This window comes from Pseudonaja textilis, chromosome 3 (assembly GCF_049901715.1).
Source record: "Pseudonaja textilis isolate UNSWEBS1 chromosome 3, rPseTex1.2, whole genome shotgun sequence".
Classification (NCBI taxonomy): domain Eukaryota; kingdom Metazoa; phylum Chordata; class Lepidosauria; order Squamata; family Elapidae; genus Pseudonaja; species Pseudonaja textilis.
In genome coordinates, this window is record NC_141992.1 from 41955638 (window position 1) to 41976604 (window position 20967).

General features: G+C 36.5%; 1 protein-coding gene across 1 annotated transcript in view; it reads left to right on the top strand.

Annotated features, from left to right (window-relative positions):
• Positions 1 to 20967, top strand: part of PLXNA2 (plexin A2) — a 468647-nt gene that overhangs the window by 179708 nt on the left and 267972 nt on the right. Inside the window, exon 4 of the mRNA XM_087929350.1 lies at positions 366 to 500. Coding sequence (XP_087785476.1) covers positions 366 to 500 — 135 coding nt within the window. The remainder of the gene's footprint in view (positions 1 to 365; positions 501 to 20967) is intronic.

Below are 20967 nucleotides of genomic sequence, written 5' to 3' on the forward strand. Positions count from 1 at the left end.
TGCTGAATTCCACATCTGTTGGGGATTAAGATGAAAGAGTGGGAAGTTGAGGGCTTCTTTGTCACTTCAGTTTGTTGTTCTTGCATTCAGCAGAACTCGTACAGGGTGTTGTTTAATTAGATGGATATATATTTAATTTCTATGCTGTCCTTTAGGAGGTTCCTAGGCCATTTTTTTTACTGTAAAATAACAAATTGTCAAAAAAGTGATTCCATGGGGACCTATGTTTAGATTCAGTTCTGATAAGCAGTGAATGAAGCTATTTAACTTCTGTTTCTAGTCTACAGTGATACCAATCTACAGTTCTTTTTCCCTTAAATTCAGTAACAATTACTAATCTGTTGTATGTCTGACTTTTTTCCTAGATCCGAGCAGATGGTCCTCCTCATGGTGGCATTCAATACGAAATGGTGTCCATTTTCAAGGATGGGAGTCATATCCTCCGTGACATGGCTTTTTCCACAGATCATAATTACCTCTATGTCATGTCAGAAAGACAGGTAACTATTACTTTTCCATACCTAAGTGCATGTATGTTAGTTTCACAGCAGTGGTAAAACATTGTGCTTTCTACAGTGTCCTTAGCATTTATGTCAAATGTGGGGATTTATATTTGCTGAAGGCAGGTGTTAATACACCAGGATAGGAGGACCTTTCCTTCTCATTGGCACAAGGGTTGTTTTTAAGAAATCCAAGTTGAACAGAGGCACTATGAACAAAGTATAGTTTGGGCTCCATTTTGCTAGCAAAATCTGCCTTGTTGGTTGGAAGCCTTATCCATTCATTTTTCTCCATATGCTTGGCAATAGGCTACATTTACACAGAATTATTTGATGTTGTATTCTGGATTTAATGTGAGACAATTGTTAATTTTATTATTATTTTTATTTATTTATTTTGTCAAACAATTATTAGATAACAGGGATAAGTATAAACATGGTGATAAATACATGAAATGGATACGAATAAGAAAAAAAGGAAACAATAGGATAGGGACGGTATGCACATTATGGTGCGCTTATGCACGCCCCCTACAGATCTCTTAGGACAGGGGTGAGGTCTATAGTAGACAATCTAATGTTGAAGATTTTGGAGTTTGGGGAAGAAACCTTAGATCAGGTAGAGTATTCCAGACACTGTTGCTGAAGTCGTATTTCATGCAATCAAGTTTGGTGCAGTTTATCTTTAGTTTGTATCTAATTTGTGCTCTTGTATTGTTTTGGTTGAAGCTGAAGTATTCATTGATAGGTAGGACATTGCAATGTATGATTTTATGTACTATATATAGATCAAACCGAAGGCCGCGTAGTTCTAGGTTGTCTAGGTCTAGAATTTCAAGTCTGGTGGCATAAGGTATTCTGCTACGAGTAGAGGAGTGGAAATTCTTCTCGTAAAATATTTCTGGACTTTCTCAATTGTATTAATATCAGATACATAGGTTCCAGACTGATGAGCTCTATTCAAGTATTGGTCTAGCAAATGTTTTATATACTCTAGTTAGTAGAGTGATATTACCAGAGAAAAAGCTATGCAGGATTAGGTTAACAACTTTTAATGACTTTTTGTCTATGTAGTTACAGTGGGCTCTAGCACTTAGGTCATTAGAGATGAGTACTCCAAGGTCCTTGACAAAGTTTTTGTCATCAACAAGGTCTTGACTATTCAGCTTGTATTTTATTTTTTGATTTTTTTTTTGCCAATATGTAAGATAGAGCATTTATTTGTTGAGATTTGAAGCTGCCATTTGTTTGACTATTCTGACACATAGTCGAGATCTTTTTGAAGGGTAGCAGCATTGTCAGTGGTGTTGAATAGCTTTACATCATCAGTGAAAAAAACGCAGTTGCTCTTAATATGATCACAGAGGTCATTAATGTAGAGTATGAAGAGAGTTGGTCCTAGAACACTGCCTTGGGGGACACCACTGTTGACAGGTACAGGATTTGATAGGATGCTCCCAATTTTGACCATTTGTTGCCTGTTTAACAAGAATGCTTTTATCCAGTTATGAAGGTATCCAGAGATACCATAAGACCTTAGTTTTAGGAATAGTTTGTTGTGTACCACTGAATCAAAGGCTTTACAGAAGTCTATGTAAATTGCGTCAATTGCTTTGCCCTAATCAAGTTGTGTAGCCCATATGTTTTTACAGTGCAAGAGTTGCATATTACAGGACAGTTTCCTTCTGAAACCAAACTGTTTATTAGAGAGTAGGTTGTTTGTCTCTAAGTGGAGGATAATGGATTGGTTAATAATTGATTTCATGACTTTACAGGTGACACAGCATAAAGAGATTGGTTTGTAATTTTCAACTAGGCTGGGGTCTCCCTGTTTGAAGATGGGAATGACTGTGGCTAATGACCATAGATTTGGCAAGGAGCTGGTCCTGAAAGATTTTTCAAAGATTATGTTTAGAGGTTCAGCTATGGTAGTAGATAGCTTTTTAAAGAAGTAGGCACATATTTCATCCGGTCCAATAGATAAAGATGGTTTTAGGTTGCATAGTACTTTTTCAACATTGTCTTCTATAAAATCGATATGTATTAGATCATTATAGTTGTCTGTTGTTCGACTAGGAAATATTGGGCACGATCCATTGCTGTTTGCAAATACTGAGCCAAAGAACATATTAAAGTGGTTCCCTTTAATGGTGCGATCGTTGCAGTCTTTACCATTTGGTTCTTTTAGGGGTGGGATGGACCTTGAGTCTTTTAGTTTGTTGTTTACAAAATTGTAGAAAGCGCGGGTGAAATTGGTGCATAGAAGGTTTTCCTCTTGTTTAGTGTGATAATTGGTACATTCAGTCTTTGTCTGGTGGAATAAATTTTTCTATCCACTTTTAAAGTTGACAACATGATCAGATTTGTTTTTCCGCTAAACGGATTTCTTTTTGGATTGGAACTTCCTTATTGTTATGGGTAATTTGTTTTTTTCTGGTTTTGGGAGTTGTTATTGGTACATATAGTTTGATGACTCTTTTGACTTCAAGTAAAAATATGTTGTAGTGGTCTTCAACAGTATTGCATCTAGTGAATAGAATTTGCCAGTCAAGAGATGAGAGATCGTTGTCTATAAAATCATAGTTGCCTTTTGTGAAGTTATAATTGGGGATCTTGTTGTTATCCTGTCGGTGATTTTTGTGAGGACATATGTTGAAACAAAAGTCAATCGTGCTGTGGTCACTGTTGGAAAAGGGTTCATTAATTTGTATTCATGTAATCTTTTGAGCTCAGAACATAGCTCCTGGGATCATACACATTTCCATAAGGTTAGATCAGGGCGAGAATGAAGGTTCTTATGGTTGTTGTTGTTCTTTGCGAGTGAATTTATTGAAAATGAATGAATGAATGAATTTATGCTATAATCAAGGGATGTTATACGTGTTTCAATGGTATTGACTCTTTCAAACAGGGTAATGTATTTTTTTAGCTTGGGTCTGCTTCACAGACAGAAATATGGAAAAGCATTGGCAGATGTTTTTAGGAATAGAGCCATTTGCTTGAGTAATCCTAAGCAATTATGGTGAGTGTAGTTGTTACAAAGAGAACATTTGATGTAATCTTCATTCTCCTTTAAAGATTCCTTACAAATAAGGCAAGAGCAAGAGTCTTTAGTAGGGGGTTCTTTCTTTTTAGGTTGAGGTTTGACACTGGAGTGTTTTCCTGGCATGGTGGGTTTGTTGAGATGGTTTGTTGGTTAGGTTGTTCAATCAAACAAGGTATTGTAGTAATCAATAAAGTAATATCATGCAGTCTATTGTACTAATCACACTAGTCAATTAATTTAACTAATCAATAATCATCTTAATAATTAATTACACTAATCAATAAACACACTAGTCAATTAATTGTCCTAATCATTAATTTGCACTAAACATACTAATCATACTAATATTCAAAAAAGTTAACCAAACTAATCAATAACCACTAGTTTATGATAATCTATAATAATATATTACTCACTAATGATAAATAATTGTAAAATTAATTATTCATTTAGTAAGATCAGTTAATCAATTAAACAGAGTTATAGTGGGAAAAATTAGGGTAGGAAGAGAATAATGGGAGGAAGAGGAGAAGATTTAGTTTGGATGGTCCTGGGGGGTATAGGAAGAGGGCATATATTAGGTTGGAAGTATAGATGAAAGTCTTCTGGCACTTTACTCTTTACTAATTTCTTCAGATCTTCAGTTAGTGATTTTTGGGAACCAGATCTGTCTTCACACGGATCTTCTTGTGTTGGGCATATATTAGGCTAAAGGTAACTATGAAAGTCTTTTGGCAGAAGGTTAATCTTCACTCGTTACTTCAGATCATCAGCTAGCAATTGTAGGGTCTGTCTTCTCACAGATCCCCTTATCTTTGGTCAGTGATCTTAGAAATTAGGCTTCTGTGTGAATTAGCAGGGCTGTGCTCTGAGATCAGGACCTCCGATGTGAGATTTGATGATCGCAGATGATTGATGATGTAGGCGCCAGTTTGGGCAGCAGTTTTACTGGAAGGTTAGTGCTCTGGGATCAGTCTCTCAGCCATTGGAAGTTCGGCGGTTGGAGCTCTGCCGTTGATCAAGGCTCCAACAGGTTTAGGGCTACAGTGCTGCTTTAGAAATTACGAGCTTCGGCTCCTCGGGATCTCCAGTGCAGGCGATGATTTTATAGGTTTTTATAGATGGGAAAGGCTCCAATGGGCTTGGGCCTACAGCGTTTTGAAGGAAACAGTAGCTCCAGTGCTCTGGGATCCCCAGCACAAGTGGCCTTTCAGGGTGGCCACAGTGATGGCAAGCACTCCCAAAACCATTCCTCAGTCACAGGTTCGGGTGATTTTTGCCGATAACTGATGCAGGTGGTGACCTAACAGAGTTTCTTTTGATCGGAGATGAACAGCAAATCTTTCCACGATCAACTATTTATTTTAATTAGGAAGGGAAACAGTAGGGACCCCTCATGATGAAATGACCATCAGAGCAAGAGCCTCACCTTGCTAGTTATACACCGCCATCTTCGAACTTTTTTTAATGGTGATCAAATTTTGCTTTATATGATATACCTGGATATCAAAAATTTCAAAGTAGCTTTTTAAAAATAAAAATTGATTTAGATATATTGGTTAATTTTATTTACAATTATAAATAAGGCTCCTGTGAGCCCTTTGCTATTGTTTAAGAATCCATCGGACTCAAACTCTTTTCGCATTCAGTTTAACCAAGGCTTATTCAAGTTCTTGTCTTTAAGACTGATACATATATGCATGTCAAATATTTTTAGTCTCCCTAAAGGTGTGAAGGGTCAGAGATAGAGACTTGCTTTGCTATGTCAGCTTTTTGATTCTTTGGTATTTACTATCTGCAGAGCATTTGCTCTAAATGTGTTTATCATCCTGATAAAATGTCCCCCTGAAAAAAGGAACCAGACTGTACCTAGCAATACCAAAATGACTGTAATGGAAATTTATATCCTTTGCAGTCCACTCGTGTCTCTTGCCTGCAGAGCCAATACCTTGTAAATAATCCAGAACACTGAGTCTAACAGATTGACTATATTCAACTCCTGTCGGAAATGAGAAAATGCACAAGGTTCCAGCCATGAAATCGTACTCTTGGGTTCACTGATTCTGTTAAGCATTTAGTGGCTATCATTCATGACTTGATAATATTGAATAATTTCTTTAGCACTGTCTGTAGGGCAAGCAATGAGGGTACCAAAATTGCACTATATATTTCTGTGTTGAATTTAACAGAAAAAAGAACCACATTTCCAAAGTTATCACAAAGTGACAGAGAGAGAGAATTGAAAATGCCAAACATACAGGAGGTCATACGATGTCCTCTCTTTACATTAAAAAAAAAAACCCACGAGCAATAAGATTGATAGAGAATAATCCAATGCAATAAGAACTGAGTTGGAAACCCTTTTTCCCCTGTGTTTTCTTAGCTTGTTTGATAAAAAAAATTGTATAAGTCTGTCAGGTATTGCTCATTCATGACAGAGTGATTCATTTTTCTAATGAAAGAATAGAAACAGAACGCTTCTCTTTGCGGTTATAAAATAGACAAAGATTGTGATGCTTGCAGATGCTTTTCAGAACTAGAGGAGGCCTCTACTTTACTTCTTTTGTTAACCTCCCAGCCTATTTTAATGTTTAGATTGGCAGAACCATACTAGGATAATACTTTATTGTCTGAAATCAGTATCTACCTTTATCTCTTGGCTATTATGCTGTTACATAGAACAAGTTTGCTGCTTTAGTATGTTTCTAGCATACATCTATGAAAGTAAGATCATGCAGGCTCATTTTCTTATGACTGATCCACAATTTGACAATTCCATGCCCTAGTCTACTCATATAAAAATAATTCTAAGGATTTTTAGTAATACTCCAAAATGTTTCTCTCTGACATTCCTCTAAGAAATTTGAGTTCAGTAGACATCCTGCCAAGTATGACTAGCTTAAATCAAGCTCGATTAATACCTTTTCTATAACTCTGCAAAGGTAAAGATAACATTTTACTCAGCTAATGGCAAAAAAACACTCAAAATAAATATTTTGATGGTTTTGAATCGTGATAATATATTTTATCTTCAAATCCACAATTGATAGGACTGTTTAGACATGACTTAGCTATAGTGAGCACAAGGTAAAATTTTCCTTTTTTTAAAAAAATGAAATGATACCTTATACTATACCTGATTCATTCATACAGTGCATGGTACTATATTGTGCATTTTTCTTAAATATGTATGCATATTTTATCCCAAAGAGTCATATAACATTTGGAAGCAACATAAAATGTGAAATCTTTATTTTCAATCTTTATGTAAACATGAAACTTTATTTGCAAGAAGTTATTGATAAAACTGAAAAACAGCAGCAAAAAGCTAATGTATCTTTTTACAGGCCTAAGGTATTAGCTGCCGCTGTTCTTCTTAGCAGCCAATTACATCAAGCCTTGACACAAAGTATGAAGAAAGGTTTAATATCATGTATTTGACAAAAGAAAACACTAGTACTACATTAAGCAAATGAAGAGGATTGTTTGTTGATTTAACTCTTTTCTCCTTGCTCCAGGGAAAACACAATTTATGTATTATTATGAATTGTAAACATTTAGAGCAGGGGTGTGAAACTGGTGGCCCACAGGACAGATGTGTCACAGCTCCGCAAATGGGAAAAATGGCATGAAACGTCATGTGCTGGGAATGTGATTCTGCAAGTTTGACACCTGTAATTTAGAGCAAGTGGTAAAATATCCCATAGCATGGAGACTGCCATCAAGAAGATGAGCTTCTGAACTCCGGTGTTGTAATTTCACTTAGGATGGATTCAAAGAAGCCACAAGACACATTAATTTTGGTCAAGAGAGAAGCTGCACTAAGTGCATGGATGCCAAGCCACACAGACTTCAAATGTTAAAACCAGCTCTTGAATAAGCCTTTCATAAGCAGTGTAGAGACCTCCACCTAAGTGTCATCTCTCTGAACACTTTTTTTCCCAGTCAGCAGTTAGATTGGCATGATTAGAATCAACTGCATTTCCAAGTAAGCCCAATAATAGAAGGAGGTGAAAAAGATAAGTATATTCCAATCTTAAGGGCATTAATTTTAATATTTTTATAGGAATTTGAAATTTCACTAGGAGAGGAGCAAAAAAGAGAAATGAAATGCAATGATGCTGATAAATTGTGGTAAAAATTGTAATTCAAAGTAATCTGATCTAAATAATAAAAAGCTTTGAGATGGCCACATTGACTTACAATGTATATGGACCTCTTTGTATGTGATATATATTTAATAACATTTGGGATATCTAGTGATCACGATGTGTATCCTTCTTTCATTATGGTTAAATAGGTTCGTTTACTCCCAAAGTGGGCAGTACTGCCCCCTGGTGGGTAGTGGGATGCCTTACGGGGGTGCTAAGAGGCAAGGGGGCTGGCAGGGGGCACTAAGAGGTGGCAGGGGGCGTTCGAGGTGCTGGTCTCACAGGCTCACCCCATTGACTATTGCACCACTCTGGAGCCGGCACCTTGAATGTGGCTTTGCTCTACTTTCCCAACATGGCACTGCTGCCGCATTTGAGGCGCCAGCCCCACAGGATCTCCCCATTGACTGTTGCATCGGAATGGTGCAAGGGGCTCAATGGGGTGAGCCTGAAGAGCCAGTGCTTCAAATGCAGCGGCAGCGGCAGCGGCATGTTGGGAAAGTTGAGCAAAGCGACTCTGGCTTTGCTCTACTTTCCCAAAGTGCTGCCGCTGTCGCATTCTGTCTGTCTGTCTGTCTGTCTGTCTGTCTGTCTGTCTGTCTGTCTTTCTGTCTATCTATCCATTCATCCATCCATCCAAAAGTTCTGTCTGTCTGTCTATCTGCCTGCCTTCCTGCCTACCTGCCTGCCTGTCTGTCTTTCTGTCTACCTACCTATCTACCAATCTATCTACCCACCCACCTACCTACCTACCTACCTATCCATACATTCATCTAAAAGGTCTGCCTGCCTGCATGCCTGCATGCCTGCCTATCTATCTATCTATCTATCTACCTCCCTCCCTCCCTCCCTCCCTCTCTCTCTATCCATTCATCCATCCATGTTCGAGGCACCAGCCCTGCAGGCACATTGGGAAAGTAGAGCAAAGCCAGTCTGGGAGGGAGAGAGAGGGGGGCAGGGAGGAAGGAAGGGAGGGAGAGACCTGATGCATCAGATTGAAATGAGGCCTAGTTTAGACTGAGTCCTTTTCCACATTGAAACATCTTAGGCTTCTATTAAAGGTTTTGTGGACGAAACATGGTCAAGACTATCAGGAAGCTCTCACATTTTGTTGAGGCTTTAAGCAGGATCCATTGGACCAGACCTCCACCCTAAAAATTACTTTTCCCCAATGTATTACAGTGCCAATTCTGAAGAAGGCAAAACCAAAATGGACTGGTAAATTACAAGGAGAACACACACACATACTCCCTTCTAACCCTGCTGGAGCAGGTGATTGAACTAGAATAGATATCTCATTATCTTTCCCCTCCCTCCCTCCCTCTCTCCTTCTGTATTTCTTTTTCTTTCTGTCCCTTCCTTCTATCCCCCTATCTTTCTTTGCCTCTCCCTTTTTCTTTCTTTCCCTTTTCTCTTTCTTTTCTTCCCTCTCTCTTTCTCTCTCTCTTTCTTTTCTCCCTCTCTCTTTCCCTCTCTCAGGCTCACCCCATTGACTTGGTGCACTGTTCCGCTTGGACTTGCTTGGGCAGGTCCCTCCAGTCCAGCGGGCTCAATGGGGTGGACCTGCAAGGCCATCACCTAGAATGCGGCAGTGGCAGCATGTTTGAAAATAGAGCAAAGCCAGAGATCAGTAATTTTTGCTGCAAAGAATCATAAAATTTCTGGGCTGTGCACAAGAAGTGACACACATGTCAATGCAATTCAGCAACATAAAATAAAGAAATAGAACTAAAACAAATCAACAAGAATCAGCAAAGCATCTCTGATTAGAATCTAATGACTAGAACCTAATCAGAGATGCTTTGCCGATTCTAGTCCAATGACCTGCTCCAGCAGGGTTAGAAGGGAATGTGTGTATATTTGTATGCATGGCTGTCAAAACTCCAAAACAAGTCAAGTAGCTCTGGGGAGGCCAGTCATAAATTAGAACACTTGCTAAACAACCAGCCATTAACAACCATCCACTTGTATTTGGTTTGCCAGTCACCTGGCCATGACCACCTAGTCACATGATCACCAAACCACATCTACCTAGTCATGTGACCAACAAGCCACACCCACCCAGTCACATGATTAGCAAGCCATGCTCACCCAGTCACATGAACAGCAATTAGGCCACACCCACAGAAATTTGAATCCCACCCCTGGGTGCAAGGCACCGAGGATGAGTTTGTAGTACCAAGGGGGCGGTGGACTGAAAAAATTTGGGAACCACTGGCCTAGAGTTTAGTTTGTTGATCTAAGTCAAATGGTTTACAAAATATGAAATCATAAAAGCATTCATTAAGATACACTAGTGACAGCTAAAGGCTGTAATACAAGAAAGCAAAGAAATGGAAGCTTATGTTTTTCACAAAAATGAAGAATACTTTTCTCTGTTTGGCATTTCTTTCTGACTTTGAGCCATTTTTTGGTATAGGATGGTATATAACACAAAATCACATTTTTTTTAAAAAAGGAAAAAAAGTCAATTGATCCAAGTCAGACCTGACTCTGATAATTTCATGGACTCAACCATGTCATTTTCTTGGCAACAGTAAAGTAGCTTCCTATTGCTTTCCTCTGGGAGACTTTTGGACTTCCCCATCTACTCTACAAACTTGATGCTCTTTACTGGTCTCCCATTTTAGTACTAAAAAGGCCTCATCTTGCTTAGGATTTGAACCCAAAGGTGGTCTGGTACTTTTGATACTTAATCAGAAAACATTTCATTTAAAAATCTTCTGTGGAACTATAATTCATCACAGTTCTGCAATTCTGTAAATGTTGATCTTTCTACTCTTCCTATCTGTTCTTGTTCAGACAAAGAAATTTCTATTCAGAGTAAAACATAAATATTCCCATTTTTAAAAGAACAATAGAACTTCAGAACTCCAAAACTTCAGAAGTAAAATTCTTGATATAAAGAGATTTGAAAATGAGGCATCATGTGCAAGTTCTAATTATTGGTGGTTGGATATTACATTTCTGTGAAACTATTTTATTATGATTTTCAGACTTTGATTTTAATTGTTAATTTCTAAATTTATTCAAATGGTTGGAAGGAATTTCATGATAGCAACTAAAACTTCCAGATTTGCAAGATCTGCAAAATTGTAATATCATATATAAGTCAAAAACTTCAAAACAAAAGAAATATAAAGATTTTTTTAACAGTTTGACACAAAAACATTCATACAAATCCAAATGAAATTAACAAAGTGGAAGATAGCATTACTCTGCTCATAGTGACGAACTACAACTTTAAAATCTTAAACTTCAGCTTTATACTGATTAAAACAATTACTGTATCATAATTGTTTGCAATTATGATACATTAATAGATCTTTTAAAATCTTGAACAAACACTTTACTGAATCACAAATACTTACGTGTCAAATTACAGAGGCAAATTATCGTTTTGTTGGCCTGAATTTTCTACTTTTCTCACACTGATCAAGACAGCTTTAAAATAGCCCACTGTTTAGGTTTTGTCTGCCTTGCAATCTGTACATGAACTTGTTTTGGTTACAGTGTTTGGTGACTGCCATTTTAAGGTTGTTTATATTCAGAGAATTCACATGTGATATCCAATAGCAGATTTTGTGGTAGGACAGTTCCACTGAGAAAGAAATTCTTAGGTATGTCTGAGTTAGCATGGCCAGTTTCACTTTGGAAAATAATAAGGTCCAATCCAAGTACACTGGAATCCATTTTGAACCAAACTTTTGTTTTGGGTGATTACAGAAAATCAATTATTCCTCCATGTCTTCCTTTTCATATTGCAAGCCATTTCTTGCAATTACTCTTCTATAGTTAATTCTAATTACCTGATCTAGTGATAACTTTTCAGAATCATGTGAGGAAAGCTTCTCCCTTTCATAAAATTTGGCAGTTTATGTGAAATTGTTCATTTCAATAGTTTTCCCTGAACCATGCACACAATCCATCTTTTTAATTGTAATTTAAAGGGAAAACATCTGCCTATCATCTTTTTTCATTTAAGTAAAGTTCAATAGTCTCTTACATGCACAGTTTACCTGCTCCCTCCCAGGCTTGGGGATAAGCATTTCTAACATTTATATAGGCAGAACCCTAACCTTTTCTTTGTTTTGACTGTTTTGCCCTTCTGGGTGTCACGTGATGAGAATCGCTATAGCATGGCATTAATCTTTCATCACCCCCTGCAGAGTGAGGCATGACTGTAGCTCTGCTCATAATATACTGCATAAAAATCTTTAAACTACATCAGACCTGAGTAAAAATGTCACATAGCTATGGCTAATAAGTTTCAGGTGCACTATTTTCAATTTTTCTCTTTCTTTTGCACATTATTTCTATAGAGGAACTCTAGGAAATCACCTAGTATTCTTAAAGGAATCACTAAAAAGAAATTGGGAACAACAAGCTTCCATTTTATGACCTCAATGTGCTACTAGGGAAAGCAAAAACAAGAGTTAATTGTGGAACATGAATACATCTTAAATATGCTGATATTAAAAGGTTTTATCTGGAAAGAAAGAAAGCTGTAGATACAAAGCAAAAATATTGTTTTGGTGAGCAGTCAGTGAGCTCTGGTTATGAGTGTATTGGAATTATTTCATGATTTATTTAAGTCACAACTGAGATACAATATAATTTGCACTGACATTTGTTACCTTGAGTCTCTGAAGACTCTCAGAGGTTCTGCCCCACAGATAAATGAATGTGAAGCTTTGTGGCTGGGCTCCAAGGAGCAACTAGGGCTGCTGCTGCTGTATTACTGTATTTTCTGTCCAGCAGAATCCCTTCTTAAGCTGCTGGATTTCATTACTGGACTGACAGTGGAACCTCCAAGATATTTGGAGGTTTCAAACAACTATCTGGAGGATGTACTGGAGTTTTTGGCCTCTGCAGCAAACATGAACCTATCCCAAATTATTACGCTTTGATTGCCTTCTAGCTAACTAGTACCACTGTCCCCTGAAGAGAAATGAATCTATTTGATTGAGCCTATCTCAAGCAACTGATGGAACCCATGGGATTCCAGACAGAGCTTTAAATTTCTGGTCCAGCTGATGCCTGGAGCACTGCTATAGGAAGATTCTACTAAACAAAAGCCCATATTAGTTATTGCCTCATAGAGATAATGGCCGAAAAACATTGATATTTTTCCACTCTTACTGAGGTTCTGAATGTGATTCAAAGAGCTGACTGTTATCTGTAAAGCCCAGTTATTTGAGGGATCACTTATCTGTCAGTTTCTGATACCATCCCACAGAGGGGTGTTCTCTAGGTCCTTTTAATTAAATAGTGTTACCTTTCAGTACACCCAGGAAGCATGCTTTCTTAGTAAGTGTCCCTATCATTAATGCCTGATATCTTCTACAGCTCCCACCCTGATGATATTCTGGAATGTCCTAGAAAACATTCACCCAGGCCTTGAAATAGGGTGGATAGGACTCTCTTGCCCTTAATGTTTTAGATTTTGCAATATGGTCTGTGTTGCCATCTTGTAATTATTTTGTAATTCATTTTGGTCTAAGTTATTTGATTTCATTTATACTACTTTTATATGTCATCCAGAGTCAGTTGAGGTTGAAACAGCATCCAAACTCAAATATATAGTACTTTAAATAATAAATAAAAAAATAAAATTTAAACAATCATAGTAAAATAGGAAATTTAAATAAGAAACCACCACAGATTGCTTCTGCCTCTGTTATCAGTCTGGTATCTCTTCAGATTTAGCAAACTGTGTAAAACTTATACAGTACTTGTACTGTATTTCGTAGTCCTTATTACCAGAAGAAATTAGATAAAGGAATATCTATACAGCTACTTAAGCAGGTATATCACACAGATAAAGGTTTAAATGTAAGTTTTACATTTCAAAGACTATTTGCTCAAAGGAGAAGAGAAATCAAGAGAAGACATAACCCAGATCTTATTGTTCCATCATTTGAGAAGGCCTAGCCCTATCTGTTACAAATTCCCACAGAACATTCAGGAATCTGTCAGGCAAGTTACAAAGCAGGGGTGTCAAACTTACATCATCACAGCAGTGTCACATGACATACCAGGACTTTTTTCCCCTTTGCTAAACCGGGAGGAGGGGTGTCAGCACATGACACATCTGGCCCACAGTCCGTTAGTTTAACACCCTTGTTATAGAGGAAAGGAGTGGTACTCTGCTCATGAAAACACAGTTTTCAAATACCATCTCCAATAAAATAGTCTTCATAAAGTAAAAAGAAAACCCAAATCCAGATTATGATTTTAAACCACTAACCAAGTTTCCTTGACATTGTGGAAGTTAAATCTTCCAAAACTTACATCCAGCTCCAATGTTTCAAGATCACTTCAGGCAGGAAGAACTTGCATGGGATAGATTTCTTGTCCACGTGAAAATGGTTGCATCTTATGGATGATGACAACACAAAATTTCATATGTAGCAATTTACATGTAGCATTAAGAGAAATTGATGGACAAAGAATTTAGAATAGAAAAAAATATAACAATAGAAAGTGAACCAGACATATTCATCCATAGTGAAACAGCTTTACATATGATACTTATTACATACTAAATGACATACATTTAGACTGCCACTGATCCAGATATTTGCTCAGCAGAAGGAAATTTGATTAATTTAACAGAATTTGCTTCAAAAGCTCAGCAGAATGAACCTATTTCTAGTATACAAATGTTAAATTGCTGTTTTCTCTTTAACTCTTCAACTACTATTTAATCACTAGGTTGTACTGCAAGCTCAGATCAAGGTGCAATGTTCTTGACTGTATCTTCTTGAAACTTATTAATTTCTGTGGAAGAAAAATAATAATAACCACAACATGAGTAGCAGCAAGTGTCCAAAATTTATACTGTATCTGTTTAGACAGTACCAACAAAAAACAAATTGTAATTGGATCTGGATGTTGCAAGACAGTTGCTGTTGGGAAGAGAGCTAAAAATAACTCCTCACAATTTCTCCCTTATACATGCCTCCCTGAAATTTTAATTTGGTTGCAATAATCATGTTTACCCTTTTCAAATGAGATCTGCTTAAAGAAATTCAGACAGTCATTGGGAACTTTAAAATTCTGAATCAATAAAATACTGCATACTTTTTTATCTTTATTCTTTGAAAAATCACCAATGTTCTTTTCTCTACTAAAAGTACCTTTAATTGCATACCATCAGACAGAGACCATTAAATAATTCTTGATATAACACAGAGCCCATCAACTCTAAGTCTGTGAAATGACATGAACAGTTTTTAAAGATCAAATTTTACATACTAAGACCAGATTTTTTTAAAAAAATAATGTAGTTGTTTTTAGAGTTGGTCTTAGTTTTAGCACCATTTATAATAGATTAATTCTGCCCTCAAAGAGTCTTCTTAATAATCATGACTTGCTCCTTTGATTTGAAGGGGTTTGCTTCAGGTATGACTAAATTTGGCTCCAATATTTTAGAGGATGACATTTCAGTAAATACAAGAAATACGATTTACATTTTACTTACCTGTTGGCATGTTCCATTCATTCATATGCTGCCAGTCCCAGCAGTTAAATATTTTTCACTGGTAGGGTCCAGAAAGAAAGCCTTTTCTGCAGTTACTGTCACTTTTTGGAACAATCTCTCAGCAGAAGTAGGGTGGCCTCCATGCTTTTGGTAATCCTTGAAACCCTGGCTCTGCTAACTTGCATGGAGTTCACAGAGAAGCATGCATTCATCGAGCTGGTTAGCACCCTGATGCCCCAATCCTGCCATTTTAATTCTGTTTATCATTATGTTCATGTATAGTTGTTACATTTTTATCCCTATTTATACATCGACCATAGTTGCTCTATGAGGGAGATGGATGGTCTTTAAATATGATAAATGAATAAATTAAATTTTAATCATGGCATCTGGTACAAGTCATAATATCATTGCATACATGGTACAAATGGTGTACAATATGTGGTTTGAAATACTTGTGTTAGGGCTTCATGGCAGGTGTAATGAGCTAGCTTCTCCTGTGGATGCCTGTGACTTAACTGATTGTTTGTGTTTTTCCTCTGTCAATAGCACTAAAAGGAAACTCAATTTTCTTTGCTCTTCAGGCAGGCCTTTCAGACAATTGGATTAAGAAAGTAGACAATGATTGTTATTTAAGTACAGCTTATTTCGATACCAAGAGATTTGTGCCATCTCCTTTGAGTGTTAACTGGATTCAGTTGAGGTTTAGTTCCAAAGTTTAACGTGGTTGTAGAAACCACCTTTCATTTCTTCGTTCTCTGAATTATTTATTTATTGACTGAAAAGAAAGACTAGCCAATATGATAATGTGTGGTCAAAGTTTAGGCTGAAATTAGGGAAAAAAAGTTCAAAAGAGTGATTGTTCATTTTAATTGTCAAAACCACAGTTCCAAAGCTGCATTTTGCCTAAGATATTAAACCAGCACATAATGTAGCTGTGTTTAGTTGCAAATAAGTTTGGGGAACAAAACACTGCTATGTCCATCTTTTTCTCTCTTTTTATTTTCCCTTTCTTCCCTTTCCTTTGCTGACTATGAAGCAATAGCCCATCAAATGATTCTGGATCAGAGTTGCAGAGGCGTAAAACTCTTTAGAAATGCCTTAAGATATGTAAATTCCATGAGAATAATCTGATTTTCTGGCTGTTGAATTTGGATAGGGTCAGAGTTTTAGAAGGAGGAAGGAATAAATGTTAGATGCCCAGATGATTTACAAGGAATTAAGACTGGATTAAGAGATAAGAAAAGTAAAGAAGTGTAATTAATCTTGGATCAGAAGAGCCATAAATGTTTCTGGTGTCTTGAAAATAAATGAAAGAAATAACCACCCAGAAATACAGACAGCTGGAAGACTAAGGGATTAGAATGAAAGAAGTGAAAAGGATAGAACCAAGTCTTTCAAAGTTTGAACTTCATTTGTTTTTCTGTATGACTTTTAGACATGATCTTGAAAAAAAAAATGTTACACTGAAGCAGTAATACTTGTTTTTGTTAATTTAAGCATGTATATTTATACCCACTATTTATTATGGCTGTATAAATCATTTGAAAGAGGTTTCTTGAAGCACACAGGAGAATGTGCAAAGTGCATCATTTGAAGAATTGCAACAATGTTTGCTTTAAAAAAATGAATTGTTTAAAGAAATTCACACAAACCTGAAAATTAGATGCTACAGCTTTAACAGTTAATTTCTTAAAGAAATGACATATTTTTTCAGACTTGAGAAGACAAAAAAAGACAGACTGCTTTAATAAACAGCAGAAAATATGTTACTCTCACACTTCTCTGAGATCCAAGGACTTCTCCCAAATCACTTCCAAAATTCACATTCCAAATATTTATATTCTTTCCTTTAAGAGTGCTCATCCAATAATATTTATGCTGAATAAGGAGGTAATACATAATTCTGGAAATAGATGGCATTTTGAAAGGGTTGTTTTAATTATTTTTTATTTTATTTGGTTTGTCAATTGCTTACAAGATAATAGGTATAAGTAAAAACATAGTTATGAATACTTAGATACATATAAGAAAAACAAAAGAAACAATAGGATGGGGACAGTAGGCACATTGGTGTACTTATGCACGCCCCCTACAGACCTCTTAGGAAAGGGGTGAGGTCAGTAGTAAAAAGTCTAAGGTTAAAGTTTTTAGGGTTTGGGGAAGAAACCACAGAGTCAGGTAGAGTATTCCAGACATTGATCACTTTGTTGCTGAAGTCGTATTTCCTGCAATCAAGTTTGGTGTGATTAACCTTGAATTTGTATCTATTGTTTGCTCTTGTATTGTTATGGTTGAAGCTGAAGTATTCATTGACAGGTAGGACATTGCAATGTGTGATTTTATATACTATACTATGATCGGATTGAAGGCGGCATAGTTCTAGGTTTTCTAGGTCTAGAATTTCAAGTCTGGTGGCATAAGGTATTCTGCAATGAATAGAGGAGTGGAGAACTCTTCTTGTGAAGTATTTCTGGACTTTTTCAAACGTGTTAATATCAGATACATTATGTGGGTTCCAGACTGATGAACTGTGTTCGAGTATTGGTCTAGCAAATGTTTTGTATGCTCTAGTTAGTAGTGCAATATTACCAGAGAAAAAGCTATGTAAGATTAGGTTAACAACTCTTAATGCCTTTTTGGCTATGTAGTTACAGTGGGCTCTAGCACTTAGGTCATTAGAGATGAGTACTCCAAGGTCCTTGACAGAGTTTAGATCATCAACAAGGTCTTGATTATTCAGCCTGTATTTTATTTTCTGATTTTTTTTTTTTGCCAATATGTAAGACAGAGCATTTGTTTGTTGAGATTTGAAGTTGCCATTTGTTTGACCATTCTGATACATAGTCAAGGTCTTTTTGAAGGGTAGCAGCATTGTCAGTGGTGTTTAATAGCTTTACATCATCAGCGAAGAGGATGAAATTGCTCTTAATATGATCACAGAGGTCATTTATGTAGAGTATGAAGAGAATTGGTCCTAGAACACTGCCTTGGGAGACACCACTGTTGACAGGTACAGAATTTGATAGGAAGCTCCCAATTTTGACCATTTGTTGTCTGTTTTACAGGAATGCTTCTATCCAGTTATGTAGGTTTCCAGAGATACCATAAGATTTTAGTTTTAGGAGTAGTTTGTCATGTACCACTGAATCAAAGGCTTTACAGGAATCTATGTAGATTGTGTCTATTGCTTTGCCCTGATCGAGTTGTGTAGTCCATTTGTTTTGTTTTTGCAGTGTAATGGTTGCAGATTGCAGGATAGTTTTTTTTTCTGAAACCAAATTGTTTATTAGAGAGTAGGTTGTATGTCTCTAAGTGGAGGATAATGGATTGGTTAATAATTGATTCCATGACTTTACAGGTAAGGCAGCATAAGGAGATTGGTCTGTAATTTTCAACTAGGCTGGGGTCTTCCTTTTTGAAGATGGGGATGACTGTGGCTTGTGACCATAGTTTTGGCAAGGAGCTGGTCCTGAAAGATTTTTCAAAGATTATGCTTAGAGATTCTGCTATGGCAGTGGATAGTTTTTTTAAGAAGTAGGCACATATTCCATCTGGTCCAATAGATAGAGATGGTTTTAGATTTTGTAGTGCTTTTTCAACATTGTCTTCTGTAAAATTGATATGTATTAGATCATTATAGCTGTTTTTGGTTCGACTAGGAAATACTGGGCATGATCCTTTGTTGTTTACAAATACTGAGCCAAAGAATGTGTTAAAGAGGTTGGCTTTAATGGTGTCATCATTGCAGTCTTTACCATTAGGTCCTTTCAGGGGTGGGATGGACCTTGAGTCTTTTAGTTTGTTGTTTACAAAATTGTAGAAAGCGTGGGTGGAATTGGTGCATAGAAGCTTTTCCTCTTGTTTAATGTGATAATTAGGCACTGGCTATGTATTTAAGAAGTCAAAGTTAAATGTTTAATGGAGCTGTAAACTTACTTTCCAGGTCATATTAAGCCACTTTTTGATCCCATATAAAGACCTCAAATGTAATATTGTATTTTATTATTGTTCAGTTGCTAAGTCATGTCTGACTCTTTGCGACCTCATGGACCATAGCATGCTAGGCCCCCTTGTCCTCCACTGTCTCCTAGAATTTGCCCAAATTCATGTTCATTACATGTGTTGATGACATATCTAAGCATCTTATTCTCTGCCATCTCCTTCTCCTTTTGCCTTCGATCTTTTCCAACATCAGGTTATTTTCCAACAAGTCCTCTCTTCTTATTTGGTGGCCAGAATGTTTGAGTTTCAGCTTCAGTATCTGCCCTTCCAAAGAACAATCAGGATTGTTTTCCTGTAGAAACCCATTGTATAGATGTGCAAAAATCATTTAAAAATGGGTGAGAACTTGTCCAGATGTTTAACTGAAATAGTCATTGCTTTCACTGATTAAAATTAGCATTTGAGGATTTTAAGCATGTTTTGTTTGAGTAAATTTGGAAAGCTTAAAGTTAGTAACAAGTTGTTAAAGTGAATTAAGGGTTATAAATCAACCTAGTGGAAAGAGCTAAAACCATAATATAAGAAGGAGCAATTAATGGTGACTCAATGGATTAAGGATTGCAAAGGTGATTGCAAAGGAGAAAAGCACTTTCTATCTTGGTAGCTGGAAAGCAGAAAAGGATTGTAACTCTTAATACATTGCTACCTCCCAACACTTTTCCTGCCCCACTATGCTTCTGTGAATAATACAAAAACTTCAAGAAAAATATGAGAAGTATGCATAAGGAGTTGTATATAAACTGAATTCAGGTACTGAAGTCAGAAAGAATTTCCCAAGGATATCTTAGTCATCAATCCTGTCTTCCTTCCTGAACTCCTATTGTGTACTTGGCTTCATCAAGTGAGATCCCATGAAAACAAAAAGTGATCCTGGGAATCTAATTAACCTGTCCCTGCTCTAAAATGGGCCGCTAATCCAATCTAATTCTATAATATAGGGAATTAGAAGAAACTCAAAATGACTCCCCAAGAAAAGCTTATTTATGTAGTATGAAGTACTGATTAGTCTTTTAGATTGGGGAAATTCTGCTTCAAATATACTCTTAGCCATGATCATTCACTGGATAACTTTGCACCCCTTTTTTCTCAGCTCAGACTAATTTACAACCTTGTTGCTATGCAGAAAAAAAGAGGCAAAATTGCCGTGCATGTCATCTTCATTTCTCGAGGTATAAATCTATCCAAAAACAAATAAGTAGTACCTGAGAGCAATGACTTGATTGCACTTTTCTCAGTTTTGATAAACTGTTGTATGTGATAAGAAAAAAAGATTGGTATTTTATTTATTTTTATGATGCTTCCTAAATAGCATAGTGTTTTTTGTAAAAAAAATTCTGCCTTTCTCCAAACCATTTCCTTTGTTCCCAATTTTGTACTATAGTATCAAGAGAATGAGATGCTCGATTAAATTCTGACCTATGATGTTGTCTTACTTAACTTTGTAGAGTGGACAAAAGTAAATTTCATAGCATGCTAACACTGAGACTAAATAGTAATTTCATCTCACATGTCTTTATACATGCATATGATATAATACAGTCAAAAGAGCCAAGATATAGCACAATCACACCTGTTCTTCAGCAGGGATCCAATTTAAGGAGTTTGACACTTTTCCAAGAAGGATCTTATTCTATTAGAAGGAAAATTACAAAAAGGACATTAATTTTGAAGAAGGGACTGTAGAAAACAGAGAAAGCCTTAACATCTCAAATTCAAATTCTAGTACATTAAAGGACATAAAAATAGGCTTAGAAACTCTGTTAGCTTAGTGGTTTACAA